At 41.3% G+C, this 18,174-nt stretch overlaps 1 protein-coding gene across 2 annotated transcripts; it reads left to right on the forward strand.

Moving 5' to 3' along the window:
* Positions 1-4,510: 4,510 nt before the first annotated feature.
* On the forward strand, positions 4,511-16,914 carry LOC117258768 (interleukin-17 receptor C). Of its 2 annotated transcripts, none has more exons than XM_033629897.2 (16): positions 4,511-4,785; positions 9,298-9,325; positions 9,409-9,543; positions 9,808-9,921; positions 10,025-10,140; positions 11,869-11,980; positions 12,068-12,109; positions 12,272-12,405; positions 12,508-12,570; positions 12,659-12,716; positions 12,806-13,032; positions 14,605-14,652; positions 14,761-14,812; positions 15,024-15,119; positions 15,598-15,636; positions 15,966-16,914. In XM_033629897.2, the coding sequence occupies exons 1-16, from the start codon at positions 4,654-4,656 to the stop codon at positions 16,775-16,777; spliced, it is 2,208 nt and encodes a 735-aa protein (XP_033485788.1). In that variant the 5' UTR covers positions 4,511-4,653; the 3' UTR covers positions 16,778-16,914. The 2 variants fall into 2 exon arrangements, with proteins under 2 accessions (XP_033485788.1, XP_033485789.1); XM_033629898.2 differs by having other exon boundaries at positions 4,511-4,746.
* The last annotated feature ends 1,260 nt before the right edge of the window (positions 16,915-18,174 follow it).

Raw genomic sequence — 18,174 nt, forward strand, 5'->3', positions numbered from 1 at the left:
AACAGTGGAGAACTTTGGTCATAGCAGGTGTAATCTTCTAGATATAAAGGTCATCTTGGGCTTAAATTGAAGCTTATAGACTTGGGTCTAGTTTTTCATATACATCTGAGGCAGTGAGATGTGTAATAAAATGCTTGAAAATAATCACTTTTGATGACAATTTGTCAGGCGGACAGACATTTTTTTTGTCTTTTGGGGTATGATGAGGGTGATATTTGAAAATAGAAAGGCAGAAAGCCCCAGAATCTTATACTGCTAGTTTCCCCAATGGGTCAGGATACACCATGCAAAATTTGAGACTTTTCTGACGATTTATGCAGATGCAGTACCTTAATATTTGCAATGACATCATTTCGCCAGAAACTTTTCCCAAAAAGGTTTTTTTTTGGCCCCTGAGACCAAACGGCCCCGAGTTGGGGGTGCTCCTTATCAACTTGTGATGGCCGAAGGTATGGGATAACTGAAAATAATAGTGAAAAAAAGGTAGCAAAAAACATCCTGAGGGGTGGACCTGGATCCGGGCCTAACAGGGATCCTTGAGGGAGTTTGAGTGGGTCTCCAGAGAAATATACCTAAAATACCCTAAAACTTCAATCAAAAGCCCAGTCCCAATTAAACGCCTAGACCTTTCAACAAATAAAGGCCTGTCTCAATTACACGCCTGGTCTTGTTCCCAAGCAGTTAATTTTTTATAAAGGTTCTTCAGATGAATAAAACCAGGTTGTTGGCTATCTCAAATTATGTGTCCATCCCTCGAATTACCCTGTAAGTTATTCATATTCCTTTAGTCCATAAAGGTCCTCAGATCAAAAGATTCAAAAGGGTTTTTCATAAAAGTTATTCCAAGTTGTGAGTATTGTTTTAATAGGATAAAGTGGGGTTGTGTCGGTATGCCAGGTGCTGTTGAGTGCCGTAAGTCTGCCCTCTGACGCACTGTCTGTCGGAGCTAGATCAAATGAATGATTCATAATTGACATATTATCCGAAGCCTAATTTTTTCGTCTTTTGTTTCCAGTTGGAACAGTCAGATATCATCCTTTATATGGCACAAAAAAATCACCCAGGATTAATAAAAGTATATTTCAGCAGCCACATACAGTCAGAGGTATGGCACTTCCAAATCTGATGTACTGCCACTGGGCCGCCAATATGAGAGCATTGTTATATTGGATGAGGAATGATGTCACTGATGTCAATAACCCTGAATGGGCAGTGTTGGAGGGCATCCATTGAGTCTACCTCCCCAACAGCTTCATAATCTTCCAAATTACCATTAAAACAGCCTATTTTGACTTTTACCTCTAATCCTGTGGTTATCCATTCACTTGAAGAGATGCACACAAAGATTTGAAATAAAAAAGATCTTGATCAAAACAATTGTATTGTATTTCCTTATCTTTCCTGAGCAACAGTTTTATGTGAAAGGCCTGTCCTAAATATAGGCCTGTTGATTTCAGTGATGTAAGCTAGTGATAGCCCGGGCTATTATCTGAAGTTTTACAGTAGTCTATTTTTAGTATGTAATTTCCTGTCCAAGTGAGATGAGAGTATAAGAGTCATAAGAGTGACTATTCCGATCAAAAGTTTCACTTCCTCCACTGTTATTTCCTCAATTGTAGCTGATATCTATAAAATTATTGTCTTAATCATATGTAATTTATATAAGATAGAGGTTATGAATTAATTGATGAGTCATGGAGAAGGAGTGGAATAAATAAGTGTACACTTCCTCCTTCTCCTTTTCATCCATGTAAGATTTAATTTGTGTTGTTTGTGAGAATATAGTCATTGAGTTTGTTGTAAAGGTTTATTGTATCATTTATTTCTTTTTCAATAGCTTTTTTTTTGTTTCAATGTTCTAAATATAATCAATCAGGGGTCTGTGACCTAATGTGTATCAAGTTAGGGGTCCTTGACACAAAAAAGGTTGAGAAGCACTGCACTGAATGACCACAACATTGATGAAACACTAGTATTCTGCCATTGACGGATCTGTGTGACAGACCAGCTTTACAACATTCCTGAGGAAGTAAATCATTATTTACTGTTGATTTAACTCTGGAACATAGAGTTCAGCATGACGAGGTTTATCTCATGTCTGAAGAGTAACTTCTGTTGTTGTTGACACTGAACATAGGCCAGACTTTTCACAGCTTTTATCAGGCTGACAGAAATTTTCATAATGTAAATTCAAGGTGTAAATTACGTCGTGTAACAACCAGTAGACTCCCCTACAAAGAACACTGTGTATGGGCCAGTTTGGTCACATGGGAATAACTCTAGGCCATAAACACAAATACATTTAAGATCCACAGTGATTTTGCATTTTTATGACTGCTCACACTAAAGGGCACAGCACAGGTGGTAGGGCTCCACAGCAGATAAGCAATAACATAAATCAACTGACCTGCTCACTTGGATGGAGGTTAATGATTAAATTTTAGCACTCCAACTGAAAAACAACAGCCTTTGTGTTTAGAAGTGGGTGCAAAGGTGGTTTGGGGTTAATGGAGCAAGCCTGTAACCAAAAGTTTCATAGATACAATTTATTTCCTGCAACAGACGATCATAAGTTGATTGGCAGCCACATGCAGTTGAGCAATCCGTTGAAACTCCACCCGCGTACTCACTGAAGCACTTCAATGCTTCAAAAGAAAAAGAGGACAATAATGGCCAGTAACCAGTACGCTGATGATACCACCTAGAAATATTTGACCATATCCGATGGGCTTATCAACAACACATTTTTTACTACTTCATTTTTATAGCTTGACATGACAGCTCATGACAGAAACAACACATACTTACATAAGGAAAACAGATATGAGAAGATCTGGACTGGCCTGTCTCACTGTGACTCAGCAAGATTTTCAAGAGATATCTGTCCTCTCTTAACACAATATCTTCCTTCCTATTACCAAAGTAAAGCCCATACATGACCTGGGTATATAATGGCCTAGAGTTTTAATAATAAGAACAATTCCCCAAATCTGTACATTTTACAATAGAGCCAAAATTCATGGGAATAGTCTGTCTTTATTGCCCCACATCCACTCACTCAGAAGTTGTCGAAATCCTGTGCTTGGGCAGTGGCTTGTGATATATAGCTTTTTAGGTCAACCATGGTATCGGATCAGTATCGGGTATCGGCTGATACTCAAAGCCATAGCATCGGGACTAGTATCGAAACTGAAAAAGCTGGATTGGTGCATCTCTAGTTGGCATGATACGTGGCTGATTGCGGTTATAGTTAAATGGCGCCCGACGCTGTCAGGGGGAAATGCAGCGGGACAAGGACGAATGTTAAGACGGCAAAAGTCCGACTAGGGTGGGCGGAAGGGGTGCTGGGTGGGTCCAACAAACACCAACCTTCACCTGGGAGAGCAGCATTTGCGTCCCTTAAGATTCTAAAGCCAAACCTTGTTCTTATTTCCTAACCCTAACCACGTTTGTTGTTGGAGGGAAAAACACATCAAATCACGGTGTTGTCCTGATGTAGTGCATTTATTTTGAAAGAGACAAATATTTATTTTTCCTCTTACCTGTAGCGCTATCTATCAATGTAGATTATTTAGGTGTGAGTTGCGGAGTGTTGGAGTTAACAGCCGTCGACATGCCTGCCTTCTCTTCGATATAATGTCATTAGATGGCACTCGGCTTATGGTGCTCAATGTTCAACCCAAAGTCGTCGAAATCTGGTGCTTGGGCAGTGACTTGCAGCGTCAGACGCAGACTAAAAAAGCCGTCCTTTCACGTCTGTGTTAGCGTCCTGTAAGATTACAATGCCAAACCCTGTTCTTTTTTTTTTCTAAACCCAACCATGTGCATTAGTTGTTGGAGGAACAAAAACATCAATATGCGTTGTTGTACCGATGTAGTGCTTTTCTTTTGAAAAAGACTATGTAAATGTTAAATTTCCTGTGAAAACGGAAGTGCATTTTGCATGCATGTAACAGGCAGAACTTGACACGGTGTCCCAGAACGTCAAAAACCAACGCACCCAGGGTACCTTGCACATCATATGTAGACGTGGAAAGTCCATGACCAAATGTCAGTATGTGACGAGGTTGGAGTGAGAATGTGTTGCTCTAACATGACGGTGATTTGCAACTTATTATATCAATCAATGTAAGGATGTTGTATACTGTTGTATCCCCCAAATATACAACCATTCGTCCTCTGTAATATTCACACCTATCCCATTTTCTTTTAAATTTACAGTGTCATATATTTATCTCATAAAAGTCCCTTAGTTGCACAATGTTATTATATGGATGTGTGCTGTCAGGCAGGTGTGCCTGTGGCCGTTCCAACTGAAACGTATTAATCTCTTGTTCTGGATTCCGCCGAATTCACCAACCAAGCAGAAACTTGTTGCTCCATCCAATCTGCACGGGACACGCCCAACTCCTAACCTGTCATCAACCTGAAGGACTGACGTGTGGAACACAATCCCAGGAGCGCAACACTAGTTTGGTGTGGGAGGACAAGCCATGGTGGCGGGATTTTCACCGGCGGAGTTTCACTGTCATGCTATGGTGCTGGGAGGATAGTGGGATCAGCTCTCTGATCTCTGTGTCGGGATGAGGGGAGTCTAGAGCCGTGGAGCAGGAGAGAGACTATTGTGCCAGGCGCAGAGGCGCTCTCCAAGAAATGGCTCTCACACCTCTTCGGGTCCCTCATGTCACTCTCTCGGTGCTGTCACTGCTGCAACTCTGGCTGCTCGTGTCCGGGAGGGCGCTGGAGGTAACTGACCGAGGCGCACCTCATCTCACCTGTAGCGAGGTAACAAGTCACAGTGGCTGCGTCTACATGCGCACAAGTATCATGTTTTTTTGGTCGTATTCTAGGCGATATGTAGCCTATATATAGGCTACATATCCCTGTGCACATGATCATAACAGCATCCAGTTTCTGATTAGCTGCAACTGTGTCTTGATTTCTCTGAGCCACTATGTTCTGCACCAAGGAAGGATATTCAGAAACCAAGATAAGGGCTTTGAATGCAACAGTAAGGTTATCTTAGGTTGTATCAGAGTAGAGTTGTGTTCCAGAATCTGGAACCAGGATGTTAACTGGTGCTACATGTGACAGGTACAGATTTTCTGTATTTGTGTAACCTATCATGTACTTGATTGTGAATTTAAAACACCTTGTTATAACATATAGGACCTATTTTTTGTTTTCATAAGGTCATTTGTAAAACCACCGTCTCTTAGATCACAGAATCTGTCCTTTATGATACAAGACATTAAAATCAGTCATAAGTTTTTTTATATTCATATATATATTTATATTTATATTTATATATATATATATTTTTATATTTTTATATTTCATATGTTTTAGTTGATCTAGTTTTACTAGATTTAACTAATGAGTGTGCAGGCTTCAGGTTTTGGGTTGAACTAGTAGAGGAGACAGAGGGAGAGAGATCAGAGTTTAATGTCCATTACTTATTTACTATTTTGTGCCGGGGTGTGACACCTTACTCCACTGCTCCGTTTCCAAGGAGGGTTGTTGTAGCTTGAAGTGTCTCTGAAGAGCTTTATCAAACAGAGACCATCAATATATGTTTTATATAATACACACACAAGCACATATAAGGTTGAAGTGTAAAGTAGCATAAAACTGAGACAGTTAAAGGGGTACACCACCTAAATTTAGATTATTATTATTTCCACTGTCTAGGAAAGTTCAATCAATATTTGTGAACATGAGCTGCTCTCTCTCAAAGCCAGAAACCAGAGAAGTAAGTCTCAGACTTGTGATGTCATAGGGTATAAGGTCTGGTGTTTTCTTTTTTTAGACCCAAATGTGCTTTATTCTGTTGCAGTGTTCTCAGTGCTGAAACAGAAAATGTACCCATACACTCAGGACATTCCCCTCTCACCATTCACTGTCTATGGAGCAGCTCCAGACTTTATGTGGCCATATTTTCTTTAAGTGTTGAAGTACTGCAGGAATTGTGATGAAAGTCATTTTGACACATCACACCAGAAAAATCACAGGTGTAGACAGTAAGATTAAAGGTGGCTGAATTCCACTGAGCTGATTCAGTTTCAGGTTCCTGGTATTGTGCATGCAGGTTCACTGTCACACTTTCATCAGCTGGGATACTTGAATAAAACTGAGTCATCATTAGTAACACTTGTGCTATACTTACCATGAAAAGACAAAATGTTTGAGGTGAAAAACAGTCTGTTATTCTTGTAAAATTGTGCTTATAGTAGTGCCAATGTATTGTTATGTATATGCTGTGTATATGACATATAAATGGCACTCTCTGGATCTTTACTGGGAATGGAGCAACATGCTTTTTGGTGTTTTGATAAAGCGTAGAAATGTCATGTTACACGCTGGTCCAAAACGTAAGTCCCTCCCATAGAGAAAATGAAAATACAACTGTCACCACTAAAATACTTGATTGATTTATTTTGTATTATTGTGTCATGCACCAGAAGTGCCCAGCCCAAATGGGCTTACAAGACACCAAATAAATAAATAAATAAAATAAGAAGACAGCAAATGAAAAACCAGATATCAGGCAGTAGAGCAATTAAACATATAAACCATCCTGACGCTTTTTCCAGGCTTCACATACAAAATTAGCAAGCTTAAAGACATTAAAATTAGATAACCAGTTCATTCTATCATCATCAGAGCACCAGAAAATTTCTGGGTTTTTAACAGACATTTCGGTAAATATTGGAGTTCTCAGTTCATCATACAAGGAACAGTATAAAAGAAAATGTGATTCACTTTCAACTTCGTTGAGTTCACATAATTCACGTAACCTTTCATCTTCTAGAATGTTTTTAAATCTGCCGACTTCAAGATTCAAGGGAAGGATTCCTGTTCTCAACTGTGCCACTAAGGACCTTTGATTTCTTGTTAGGTTTGCTTTAACATAAGGTTCGGGGCCATAATTGTGCTTAATGTGGATATATGTTCGTAATTTGGGTTTTAACAGAATATCATTTAACCATTTTGTCTCAAATAAAGCGAATAGCTTCTCACTAATTGAGGCTATTGAACAAGTTAAATTATTACTATATATATATACTGTAATCCCACCTCTTCAAATAGAGTGAATATTTCTTTTGCCCGTGGAGAGCCGTTGAATTTACTCCAAATAAAAACTTTCTTATTGATCCTATCTTCTGACATATTGACTAAACGATTCCACAATCTAATCATCTCACACTTACGTCTTATAGAACCAGGAAGCCAGCCCATGTCACCTTGAACGGCCAGAATCGGAGCAAACTTATGCACACCTAAGAAACAACGAGCGGCTCTGTTCTCTATGGAATTTGCAATTTTAGAATCCTTAAACCCCCAGACCCCTGAAGCATAATTTAATATGGGAGAGACACAAGCATCATAAAGTTGTGAATAGGTAGAATATCCAAGAGTTTTACATATCTTAAACTTGCTGACCACAGACCCTAATGCCCTCCCAGCTGAATCTGCTGACAACTTAATTCCCACTTCCATCGTCATAAACTCATCAAAAGTAAATCCTAAATATTTATATGTAGATGTATATTCCAGTCTTACCTCCCCAAAGGTAATATTTTTATTACTTGTTGGGGTGCCTTTTTTTCTAAAATGAATAATCTGGGTTTTACTTTGATTTATTATTAATCTCCATCCGAGTTTTTGCTCCAGCAGGTCTAAATGGGATTTTAGTGCCCCGATTTCTAAATCAATATTATCGTGAATTTCTTTGACGCACTTTTTGAGCTCACTTTTCAGGATTTTTTCCAATGATCCATACAGTCCATCCACCTTACTGTTCAGTTGCCTTTCAATATTGTCCATCTTCGACTGAATAACTTTCAACTCCTTTAACAGCGCACCTGTTTCTTCCTCGTCTTTGTCCTCATCTTTGTCCTGCTCACGGGTGCGTGTTTGCCTAGGTTTCTCAGACATTGCCTTCTTCTTTGAATGTCTTCCACGGATAGTTGACTGTAGATCAAGTTTAAACTAAGTTGCTCACAGTATGCCTTTCTTTCATGGTCCGTAAATCACAGACAAAATCGTATAAAACGACCGCCTCGATGCTCCTGCAGCTGCCTACTCTATTACTCTACTATTTCTTCTTTAATTTTCACCTGTCTGATGTTTTCATTGCTATTCTACAAATAAAACATTGAAATGAGCCATTAAAATTTAAATTAAAACTTGCACTCACCAGCCACTTTATTAGGTACACCTTGCTAGTAGCGGGTTGGACCCCTTTTGCCTTCAGAACTGTTGTAATTCTTGGTGGCATCAATTCAACGAGGTGCTGGAAACATTCCTCAGAGACAGCATCACACAGTTGCTGCAGATTTGTCGGCTGCACATCCATACAATACGATACAATTCTCCCGTTCCACCACATCCCAAAGGTGCTCTATAGGACTGAGATCTGGTGACTGTGGAGGCCATTGGAGTACAGTGAACTCATTGTCATGTTCAAGAAACCAGTTTGAGATGATCTGAGCTTTGTGACATGGTGTGTTATCCTGCTGGAAGTAGCCATCAGAAGATGGGTACACTGTGGTCATAAAGGGATGGACACGGTCAGCAACAATACTCAGGTAGGCTGTGGTGTTTAAACCATGCTCAGTTGGTACTAAGGGGCCCAAAGTGTGCCAAGAAAATATCCCCCACACCATTACACCACCACCAGCCTGAACCGTTGATACAAGGCAGGATGGATCCATGTTTTCATGTTGTTTACACCAAATTCTGACCCTACCATCTGAATGTGGCAGCAGAAATCCAGACTCATCAGACCAGACAAGTGGATATTTTCTCTTTTTGGGACCATCCTCTGTAAACCCTAGAGATGGTTGTGTGTGAAAATCCCAGCAGGTCAGCAGTTTCTATTTGCGTTAAAGAGCAGTTGAAGAGGTGTACCTAATGAAGAGGCCAGTGAGTGTATTAGCAGGTCGTCCACTAATCGGAAGAGCACGTTGTCCACTAATCGGAAGATCGACGGTTTGATCCCTGGTTCCTCAAGCCCACATGTTGAAGTATTCTTGGGCAAGATACTGACCCTGATGGCTGTTCCATTGGTGTGTGAGCGTGTGTGAATGGTTACTGAGTAGCAGATGGCACCTTGTATAGTAGCCTCAGGCACCAGTGTGTGAATGTGTGTGTGAATGTGACATGTATTGTTAGAGCGCTTTGAGTGAACGGAAGGCAAAAAAAGTGCTATACAAGTTCAGTCCATTTTTTAAAATGTATTGAAATTTAATTTTTCATTTATTTAATTCTCATCCACAACTTATCTTCCTCCAGGGTTTGACCGACTGCACCATGAAATTAGGTAGTGACACATTCAGCACAAGTGCATCTCATACCATGATAACAATCTTACACTTTGTCTAAAGCAGAATCTTCTTTCCACAGCCTCTCCATTCGCTGCTGCCCTGCCCGGTCCAGATGATACAGTGAATGTTGCACAAGTGCAGCTTAAAGTGATTCTGTGCTGCGCGGCCAAAAAGGACTGTGCGCCTTGCCTGCAAATCATCATCGCAGTCCAAGGTAGCTTCATCATAAATCTCATGTTTTTGATGGTGTCAGCTAGGGTGCCATGCCTTGAATTTTTTAAATAATTTTTCCTTGAGGTGTCTCTCACACCCCAATGATTGTTTTCATTGTCACTACTGTCATTGCCAAATCGTTTCATTTTCCTGCATTGTCATCGTACAATGGTTGTTTGTCTTGTCTTGTCTACCTGTTTGTCTGCTCTTGTGATCTTAAAACATCACGTTCTCAACTGTGCTTTTGACTGTTGTTGATTTGCAGAAGTGGATAATGCAAATGAGGTTTTTGAGGAGTCTGGTGACGGTAACGATGAAGAGGAGGCTCATTGGCCTGAATCAAAGGGAAGTGGTCACTTGGTGCTTCCTGTGCCAAGAGGTATAGAGCCATAAATCTGACCCAAAACACACATTAAGTTGAATACCTTTTCTATTCTGATTACACAGTTTACCTTTCTTCTTCTCTGCTCTCTGTGTTACAGCTTTGGTGATCGTGTGTCTCAGCTCCCCAGGCTCCATGGAACTTTGCAGAGAGCTACAGTTCAAACCAAGCCACTCAGGGTTAGACCGAGCATCTTCTCAACAGCTCACACACAAGGTAGCTGTGAGGAATTACCTCGTGTAGTTGTTGTATCTGTTGTTGATTCGTTAATTAAGTATAGTCTTCAGTGGTGGGAAGTAGATTTATCTGACTGTACTTCAGAGGTACTTAACTCCTCTGCAGTACTCATATTCTCTTGCCTGATATCAGACAGAACTGCCAGTTTGTTACACGTCTCTGTCTGAATCTAACATCATTTTTAAATCCACACTGATGCATAGCCATGTCAACAAACCTGTTTTGTGGGAGTTAAGAGTGACACGGAGCAAAGTAAAAACAAACTATGATGTTGGGCAATACTTAAAAGAGCCTCAATAGCAGTCTTGTCTGTAGAGCTTCCAGGGTTGTTGTTACTCTTCGTTCCGGCACTGCTTGGCTTGACCATGGTGCTGATTGGCTAATTGCTAGTTCCCACACAGTGCTCAATGGTCGTTCTGTATTTTAACCAAGAAACCAATTGAAAATTCCAAAATATGAAGCGGGACTTTTTCTTCTTTCCCCTCCAATTAATCATCTCACGACCTCTCAGATTTATCTTGTGACTTAAATAAGAGCGGCGCAATCCCTAGGTTGGAACCACTGCTCAAAACCATCCAGCTCTGTCTAAAAAAACATAATCTCTCAAACTTAACCTACTACAACAGTAAATCCTGCCAACAATACTTGTATGCTTTTAAGTTCATCCATCAATTTTCAACTGCTTATCCGAAGCTGGGTCACAGAGGCAGCAGACTGAGCAAGGTATTCCAGATGTCCCTCTTCCCAGCAACGCTGTCCAACTCCTCCTGGGGGACACCAAGGTGTTCCCAGATCGGATGAGATATGTTCTGGGTCTGCCCCGGGTAACTCCCACCCGTTGGACGTGCCCAGAACACCTCTTACAGGAGGTGCCCATCCTGATCAGATGCCCAAACCACCTCAACTGACCGCTTTCGATGCAAAGGAGCAGCGGCTCTACTCCGAGCTTTCTCCGCTCTCTCTTGATATTCTTTTAAGTAGTATTTTAAATACAGAACTTTTATTTGAAACTGAGTGTTTTTACATTGTCTTATAAGGATCATCTTTCAGGATCTGAGTATTTTCCATCACTGCTAGTCTCTCACTATCCGACACTCCTACTTATTGAAGCGCAAGTCCAGTCTCACTCCAAAGTCTTTAAAATCTGGCACTTGGGCAGTGACTTGCGGCGTCAGAAGCCCATAAAAAAGGCGTCCTTGGACATCGGCATGACATGCAGCTGGTTGCTGTATGGTTTAACGCCACCTGGCAGTGTCAGGGAGAAACGCGACAGGACAAGGATGAAAGTTTAGGCGGCGAAAGTCTGGTAAGATTTCAAAGCCAAATCCTGTCCTTTTTTCCTAAACCCAACCATGTGTGTTTGTTGTTGAAGGGAAAAAAAGTCAATTCGCGGAGTTGTACCAACGTGGTGCATTTATTTTGAAAGAGACTGTAAACGTAAATTTCCTGTGAAAACGGAAGTGTATTTTGAAAGAAGACGATGTATGTAACAGGCAGAACTTGACACCGTGTCCCAGAACATCAACAACCATTGCACCCAGGGTACCACACGACATGTATGTGGACGTGGAAAGTCCATGACCAAACGTCAATTCGTGATGGGGTCAGAGTGAGAATGTGATGGAAGTGCTCAAAGGCTAGTTTCCAAAATATCTTTGTCTTTGTCTTCTTTTAAGTTTACTATATGTATATTTCCTTCAAATGCAGCTGCTGTTTGCAGAGAGAGTGACGTTCGGGAGTGAAGTTGTTGTCCAAGTCTACACACATTCAAAGGAAACTTTCCATGTTCAAAATATCACAGTCCCATCTTTAGTAGAAGGTGAGGTCAAGTGCTTTAATGGAAGAAAAACACTGAAATGCTGTCTGCTAATGTCACTAAACGTCCTCTTATCCTCCCTTATTACAGCTTGCTCCGCAACCCTAGAGAGGACTGTAAAGGAATGTGATGGTTAGTAATTATGTAGACATCCACCTGTTGTTTATCTGGATTAGCATGTATTGTTTGCATAAGCCTACTGATGAGCATGCACAAGGAAGTACCATAAAAACAGTTTCACTGACATGTTGCGAAAGATGGCTCAATTCTAAATCGTGACGATTGATGTGTCAGCTCCCAGACTCCGAGCTGTGACTGATCAGAAGAGAAATGTGGTCGTCCTCCAACTGGAAAATGCAGATGACAGACCAGATGAGATCATGTGCCGGATGGTTTGGAACGGTGTGGCTGGAGAGGCTCTTGTATGGGTCAGTTAATGCTTAACTTTTCATCTCAATCTGCTCTGTTAGTCAAAAATCAATCTTGTCCTTGTATATCGATCCTTTTAACTTTCTCTTTAACCTTCGCAGCCCAAAAACAAGACAGAAATGGTCATTTCGGCGAACTCTGTTGCACCATGCCTGTGCTTCCAGGTAACTGACATGTTAATTGTAACAGATAAGAAAAAGACAGCAAACATTTTGGGGGGAAATATATTTTAAACCAAAAATTTGTTTTCAGGTAGGCTGGAAGGGAAAGGAGTTTCAAAGAAGGTTCTGCCCCTTCAACAACCAACAAGGTAAAGGGAGTTCACAGAGGTCAACCTGAGAGCAAGATAGACTGTCACAGTAATGATTTTAAAGCCTATCAATGTTTTTTTTTTTTTAGATGCACTGGAAAGAATGCAGCACAGCATGTCTGTGTCTGTGGAGGAGACTCAGATGAGGGAGGGTGGCGTAGGGCTGAGCTGGAATGTGAGTGCCCCCTGCAGACTGGAGGCAGAGATGTGGCTGTGCAAGAAAGACCTGGCAGGAGACCAGTGTGACGAGGTGTCGGGCTCCAGACAGAGACTGCACAACCATACTGGCTGGAGTGCAACTCGCAGTGGACACTGGGTAAATATATCAAGACAAACTTTGCCTTCTTTGCAAGCTGTCACATCCCTGCTTTAAGTATATTTTCCACCAATACTTATGTACTTTACTTAAAGGAATAGTTCACACTGAAATCAAAAATACTTATTTTTCCTCTTACCTATTGTACTATTCATCAGTGTACATTGTTTTTGTGTGAGTTACAGAGTGTTGGAGGTATCAGCCGTCAAGATGTCCACCTTCTCTTTCATATAATGGAATTAGATGGAACTCAGCTTGGGGTGCTCAAGGTGCAACCCGGTGATGCTCCGAAGTCATTGAAATCTGACACTTGGGCAGTGATTTGCGGCGTCAGACACAGGCGAAAAAAGCCGGCCTTTCATGTTGGCATGATACATGGTTGGTCGCTGTTAGAGTTTAACGTCGCTCGGCGGCGTCAGGGGGAAACGCAGTGGGACAAGAACAAAGGTTAGAGTAGGGCGGATGGGATAGGTGCTGGATGGGTCCAACAAACACCAACTTTCACCTGGGAGAGCAGTGTTTGCGTCTCATAAGATTATAACACCAAACCCTGTTCTTTTTTCCTAAACGTAACCACGTGCGTTAGTTGTTGGAGGAAAAAAAGTCAATTCAGGTTGTTGTGCCGACGTAGTGCTTTTATTTTGAAAGAGACTGTATGTAAACGATAAATTTCCTGTGAAAACAGAAGTGTATTTTGAAAGAACACAATGCATGTAACAGGCAGAACTTGACATGGCATCCCAGAACGTCAACAACCAACGCACCCAGGGTGCATTCCACGTCTCATATGGACGTGGAAGGTCCATGACCAGATGTCGATATGTGATGAGGTCGGAGTGAGAATGTGTTGCAGAGTGCCAACAAAAAAAATCTTAAAAACTAGACAGCAATGTCTCTTCCCAGAAATCAAATTATTTAAGATAATCCACAGACCTTGTCATGAGCAGTTTCATGTAGGAACTATTATCTTTCTACACTGCATCTAACACTAACTCACCTCGTACCACTGAGCTAGCTAACATCGCAGCTCAGCCAAGGTGGAGGCCAATAAATTTTGCATCTCATCTGCTTCTTGTCCATGAGTAGATGAACGCTTCTTTCTGCACGGTGATTCAATTGGCTGGTGTACTTCAGAAGGAAGAAGAATAGTTCCTACATGAAACTGCACTGGCACTTTGTGCAGCACAAGTCGATTGGCATGTAGTTCGATTAGATCTGAAAGAATGCAAACATGTCTATGGTCATTTTCTACAAGACTTGGCAAGTCACAATAAAACATTCTTGACTGATAAACAGCACAACAGGTGAGAGGAAAAAGTATGAATGATCCCTTGAAGTAACATGTTACATGCATGTCTTACTTGTAGTTAAAATTATTTTATATTGTGGCGCCTACTGCACATACTGACTGCACCTTTAGTCCTACCCTCACCCTGTGGAACCACAGTATTTACATGTTTTTAACATTAATTATGAGTTTGCCTTACATTATTGCTGTATGTTTAATGATGAAGCTTAATTTATCTTTGGTCATTATTTATTCATTCATGTATTTGCTCATTTACTTTTCAGAAAACAGGAGAGTTCAATGCGTCGTCACATCCTCTGCTTTGTGTTCAGGTGAGCTTTGCCTTGATATACTACATATGATCTTATACATACAGTCGTAAACATGTTTACTGCTTCACTGTTACTGTGCTTACCTTGACTCTTTCACTTGTTTTCTAGATAAAGATACATGGGATGAAGTCATACTTAAAGCCCCATTGTCCATTTTCAAGTAAGACTATTAATTATTTTACAGATCCAGATTAAGAGTGTTTAATGTTTAACTGTTATCAGCTAAACAAGTTACAGTTCTTTCATGAGAATGTGGCAGATAAGTAGTTAAACACTCACTTGATGTTGACTTGTAGCATTAGCAGTGCCTGTGAAACCTCTTTAATATGCTTTTAAAGACTGCTGTACTTAATAATTAATTTATTTTCCAGCATCGCGATGGAGATGGAGCCTACCACTCCTCATTGGAGTACTGCTGATGTGTTTGGCCATACTCGGAGCCTATCTCATACAAGGGGTCCTTAAAGGTTAGTTTTAATGACCTATTTCTAGGTAACAAAATATCCCAGGTAAAAATTGCACTCGGCTGTGTTTCAGCTCCATGGTGCCAAATGTAAGCCAGCTTTGGCCTGTTTACTTTTGCCACATCTGGCCCAGATTTAGCCATTACAGACATGGTCCTTCTCTGGCTGAGACATGGCTCCAGGATGAATTAGCAGCTAGCACCAAAACGTGTTCTGGCCATTGATGGTTGCCAAATCTGGGCCTGATTGGGCATTGTAGGCATCCCGGCTGAGACCCGGCTGCCCGAATCATACCAGTTTATTTGACCTGATTCTGGGCCGTCATTCATCCCGAGTCTCAGCCGAGTCGGGTAAACAGATGCAACTTATTTCTTCCTGCACGCTGAGTTTGGGCCGATGCTGGGCCAGGCCACTTTGGCTACCTGGGATTAATAGAACCTTAACAAAATATCTCAGTGTGTAACTTCTGTTTTTCCTCTAGGGTACATGTGGAGATGGTTGAAAGAAGATGACGTTAAAGGTATGAGAATTTCTGACATCTATTTCATACGGGGCAGTCACTATTTTTCACAACCCCTTTACACTGTCACATTTTCACACTTGTATTCATACATTTGTAAAGTTGTATAATTACTTATGTTCTTGGTCACGTGCATGTATTGTCGACATCACTGGACAGAACTACCTGTTTCCCTCTAGTGAACCGTCTCCTGGTTGGAGCTTTATATTTAGCAGACAAATATCAGCATGGTATCAGTCTTCTCATCTAAGTCTCTGCTAAAAAGCAAACAAACATTTTTTCTCAAAATGTCAAACTCTCCAAAAGGTTTTAATCTTCTTCTATTTCAGATGCTGTCGGTGGTGGTCATGTGGTGTTGCTGTACCCACCTGATGATGACCAAGCTTTGCCAGAGCTTATGAGTCACCTGGGTTCGTCCCTCCAAGCCCTGGGCTTCAGTGTGTCTCTAGACCTGTGGAGCCAGTCTGAGCTCAGTGTACTGGGCCCTGTGCCCTGGCTCCACTCGAGACTGAACCGACTGCAAAGGCAGGGGGGCAAAGTGGTGCTGGTCCTGACCCAGGCAGCCTGGATAAGGGCTGAAGAATGGGGAGCTCGGAGCTGGGAAAGAAACACTCCCAGGGAGAGGAACAGAGACATGGAGGATGAGGAGACAGGAAGAAGCTACACTGCTTCCTCCCCCTGTGCAGATGTTTTTACAGCTTCATTAAGCTGTATTCTAGCAGACTATTTACAGGGCCGCGCTGGTGAGCGGTTCATGTTGGCGCAGTTTGAATCACTTCCGCCTGAGCCTCCAGGTGGTTTCCGGCCACTGCCAGAACTTTTCCGTGGCCTTCATGTTTACAGCCTCCCATCACAGAGCCTGGGTTTTCTGACTGAACTGGCTGGGGCTCAGCAAATGGCTACTGCATCAGCCAGACGGAAAAGAGCAGGGGGGCTCAGGATGGCATCCCGAGCTCTGGCACAAAGGCTGTCAGGGTTCACAGCAGGGACAACAGTGTTAAACCTTGCAGGAGTGTCTCAGAGTTGTGTTGGAGTTGGAGTTGAAGACTCTGGGGAGACAGTGCCCCTCCAGCCGTACCTTATTACGCCTCCGTCCAGCCCTGACTCAGACCCCAAGGTCAGTGAAATGGAGTGGGTCTGACAGCAGGAGAGGAAGACACAGAACCAGGCTTCACTTTTGGGAAGAGCAACCAGCAATGAGTTGAAGTGACACTCTGTGAGATGTAAAGTTAAATCAGTATTTGTTTGCAGCTTTTGCATTTGCTGGTCTAAACATCAGGGGTCGGGGTTTTTTTTATGTTAATGGAAGTAGAAACAGTTCTTCTTTTTTCACATAAATATTGGTTGTTACAGCTTGAGCTCTTGCTGCTCCACAGAAATAAAAGCGCAACACAGTGAAACCTCACACTACCTCTGAAAATAAAAGGTCAAGGAAAAATACATCAATTGAAACACAGTATGTGGTCCGCGGTGTATTTTGAAAACAGCGGGCCATAGTCGGATACAAAAATTACACTAAAATGCAAAACAAGAATCTCGATGAAGCTCCATTGTTTTGTCCTGACATTATATTGTTTGTAACTGCCTCTGTGTGTTTGACAAACTTACTAGTATTTGATATTCTGCATGCACATGTATTGTGTATATAAAAGCCCTGAGAGACATGAAGAAAAAAACCAAACAAAAATAAGCTACTGCCTTTCTCTGACTTTATAGGCTACTTATTGCACAGCATAGTGAGACTGTTTATACTGTGTTTTGTCTTACTGTTTAAAGTGGGATGCTCCTCTGACTAGAAAATGATGTTGATACTAATTCATTACAAACATGGAGATGTGTGTTTGCAGAAGAACATCTTTTCATTTGTTTCACATGCAAAAGATTTATTCCTGATCCATAAAATCAATAAAGTGGCACTACACAGCAGACAACAATAACAAAGGAACCCTAAAGGTTTTGACTGGTAAAATATTTATTTGAACATTTTCTGAATGATTGTTTTTAATCAGTAAATGCAGTCATCTTCTACAAATGTCTACATACAGGTTGTTAAAATGTACTTTAAAGGAACAGTTCACCCCAAAATCTAAACTATTTCCTATTCTTCCTCTTACCTGTAGTGCTATTTATAAAGATTTATCTAGATTGTTTACATTTAAGTTGTAAGAAGTGTTGAAGATATCAGATGTAATGGAACTAGATGGTGTTTGGCTTGTGTGCCAAACAAACAAACATCTGAAAAACTGAACAACAATGCCTCTTTCCAGGAATCATGACCAAATCAATCCACAGACCTTGTTGTGAGCAGTTTTTACCGGACTACACTTAGACTATCACAGCACAGGAGGAAGCATGTATCTATTGCTAGCTCACCATGACAACACACTGACACCCCACAGGACAAATTAGCAACCTACACATATTTCACACCATGGATAGCTCCTATATTGATATTTTGACACATATGCAATGATGATTGATGGGTAATATGTACTTTGATGCTGTCCAATGTCAAGTCTGCATATGTGTCAAGACAAC

Source organism: Epinephelus lanceolatus, chromosome 8, assembly GCF_041903045.1.
Source record: "Epinephelus lanceolatus isolate andai-2023 chromosome 8, ASM4190304v1, whole genome shotgun sequence".
In the NCBI taxonomy this organism is placed as follows: domain Eukaryota; kingdom Metazoa; phylum Chordata; class Actinopteri; order Perciformes; family Serranidae; genus Epinephelus; species Epinephelus lanceolatus.

What these genes read in the sequence shown, in the direction of transcription:
- LOC117258768 (XM_033629897.2), top strand. Translation starts at nt 4,654, where the DNA reads ATGGCTCTCACACCTCTTCGGGTCCCTCATGTCACTCTCTCGGTGCTG. An exon ending in GGTGCTTCCTGTGCCAAGAG is followed by an intron (nt 9,922 to 10,024) that starts GTATAGAGCCAT and finishes TCTGTGTTACAG; the next exon opens with CTTTGGTGATCGTGTGTCTC. An exon ending in CTGGAGAGGCTCTTGTATGG is followed by an intron (nt 12,406 to 12,507) that starts GTCAGTTAATGC and finishes TAACCTTCGCAG; the next exon opens with CCCAAAAACAAGACAGAAAT.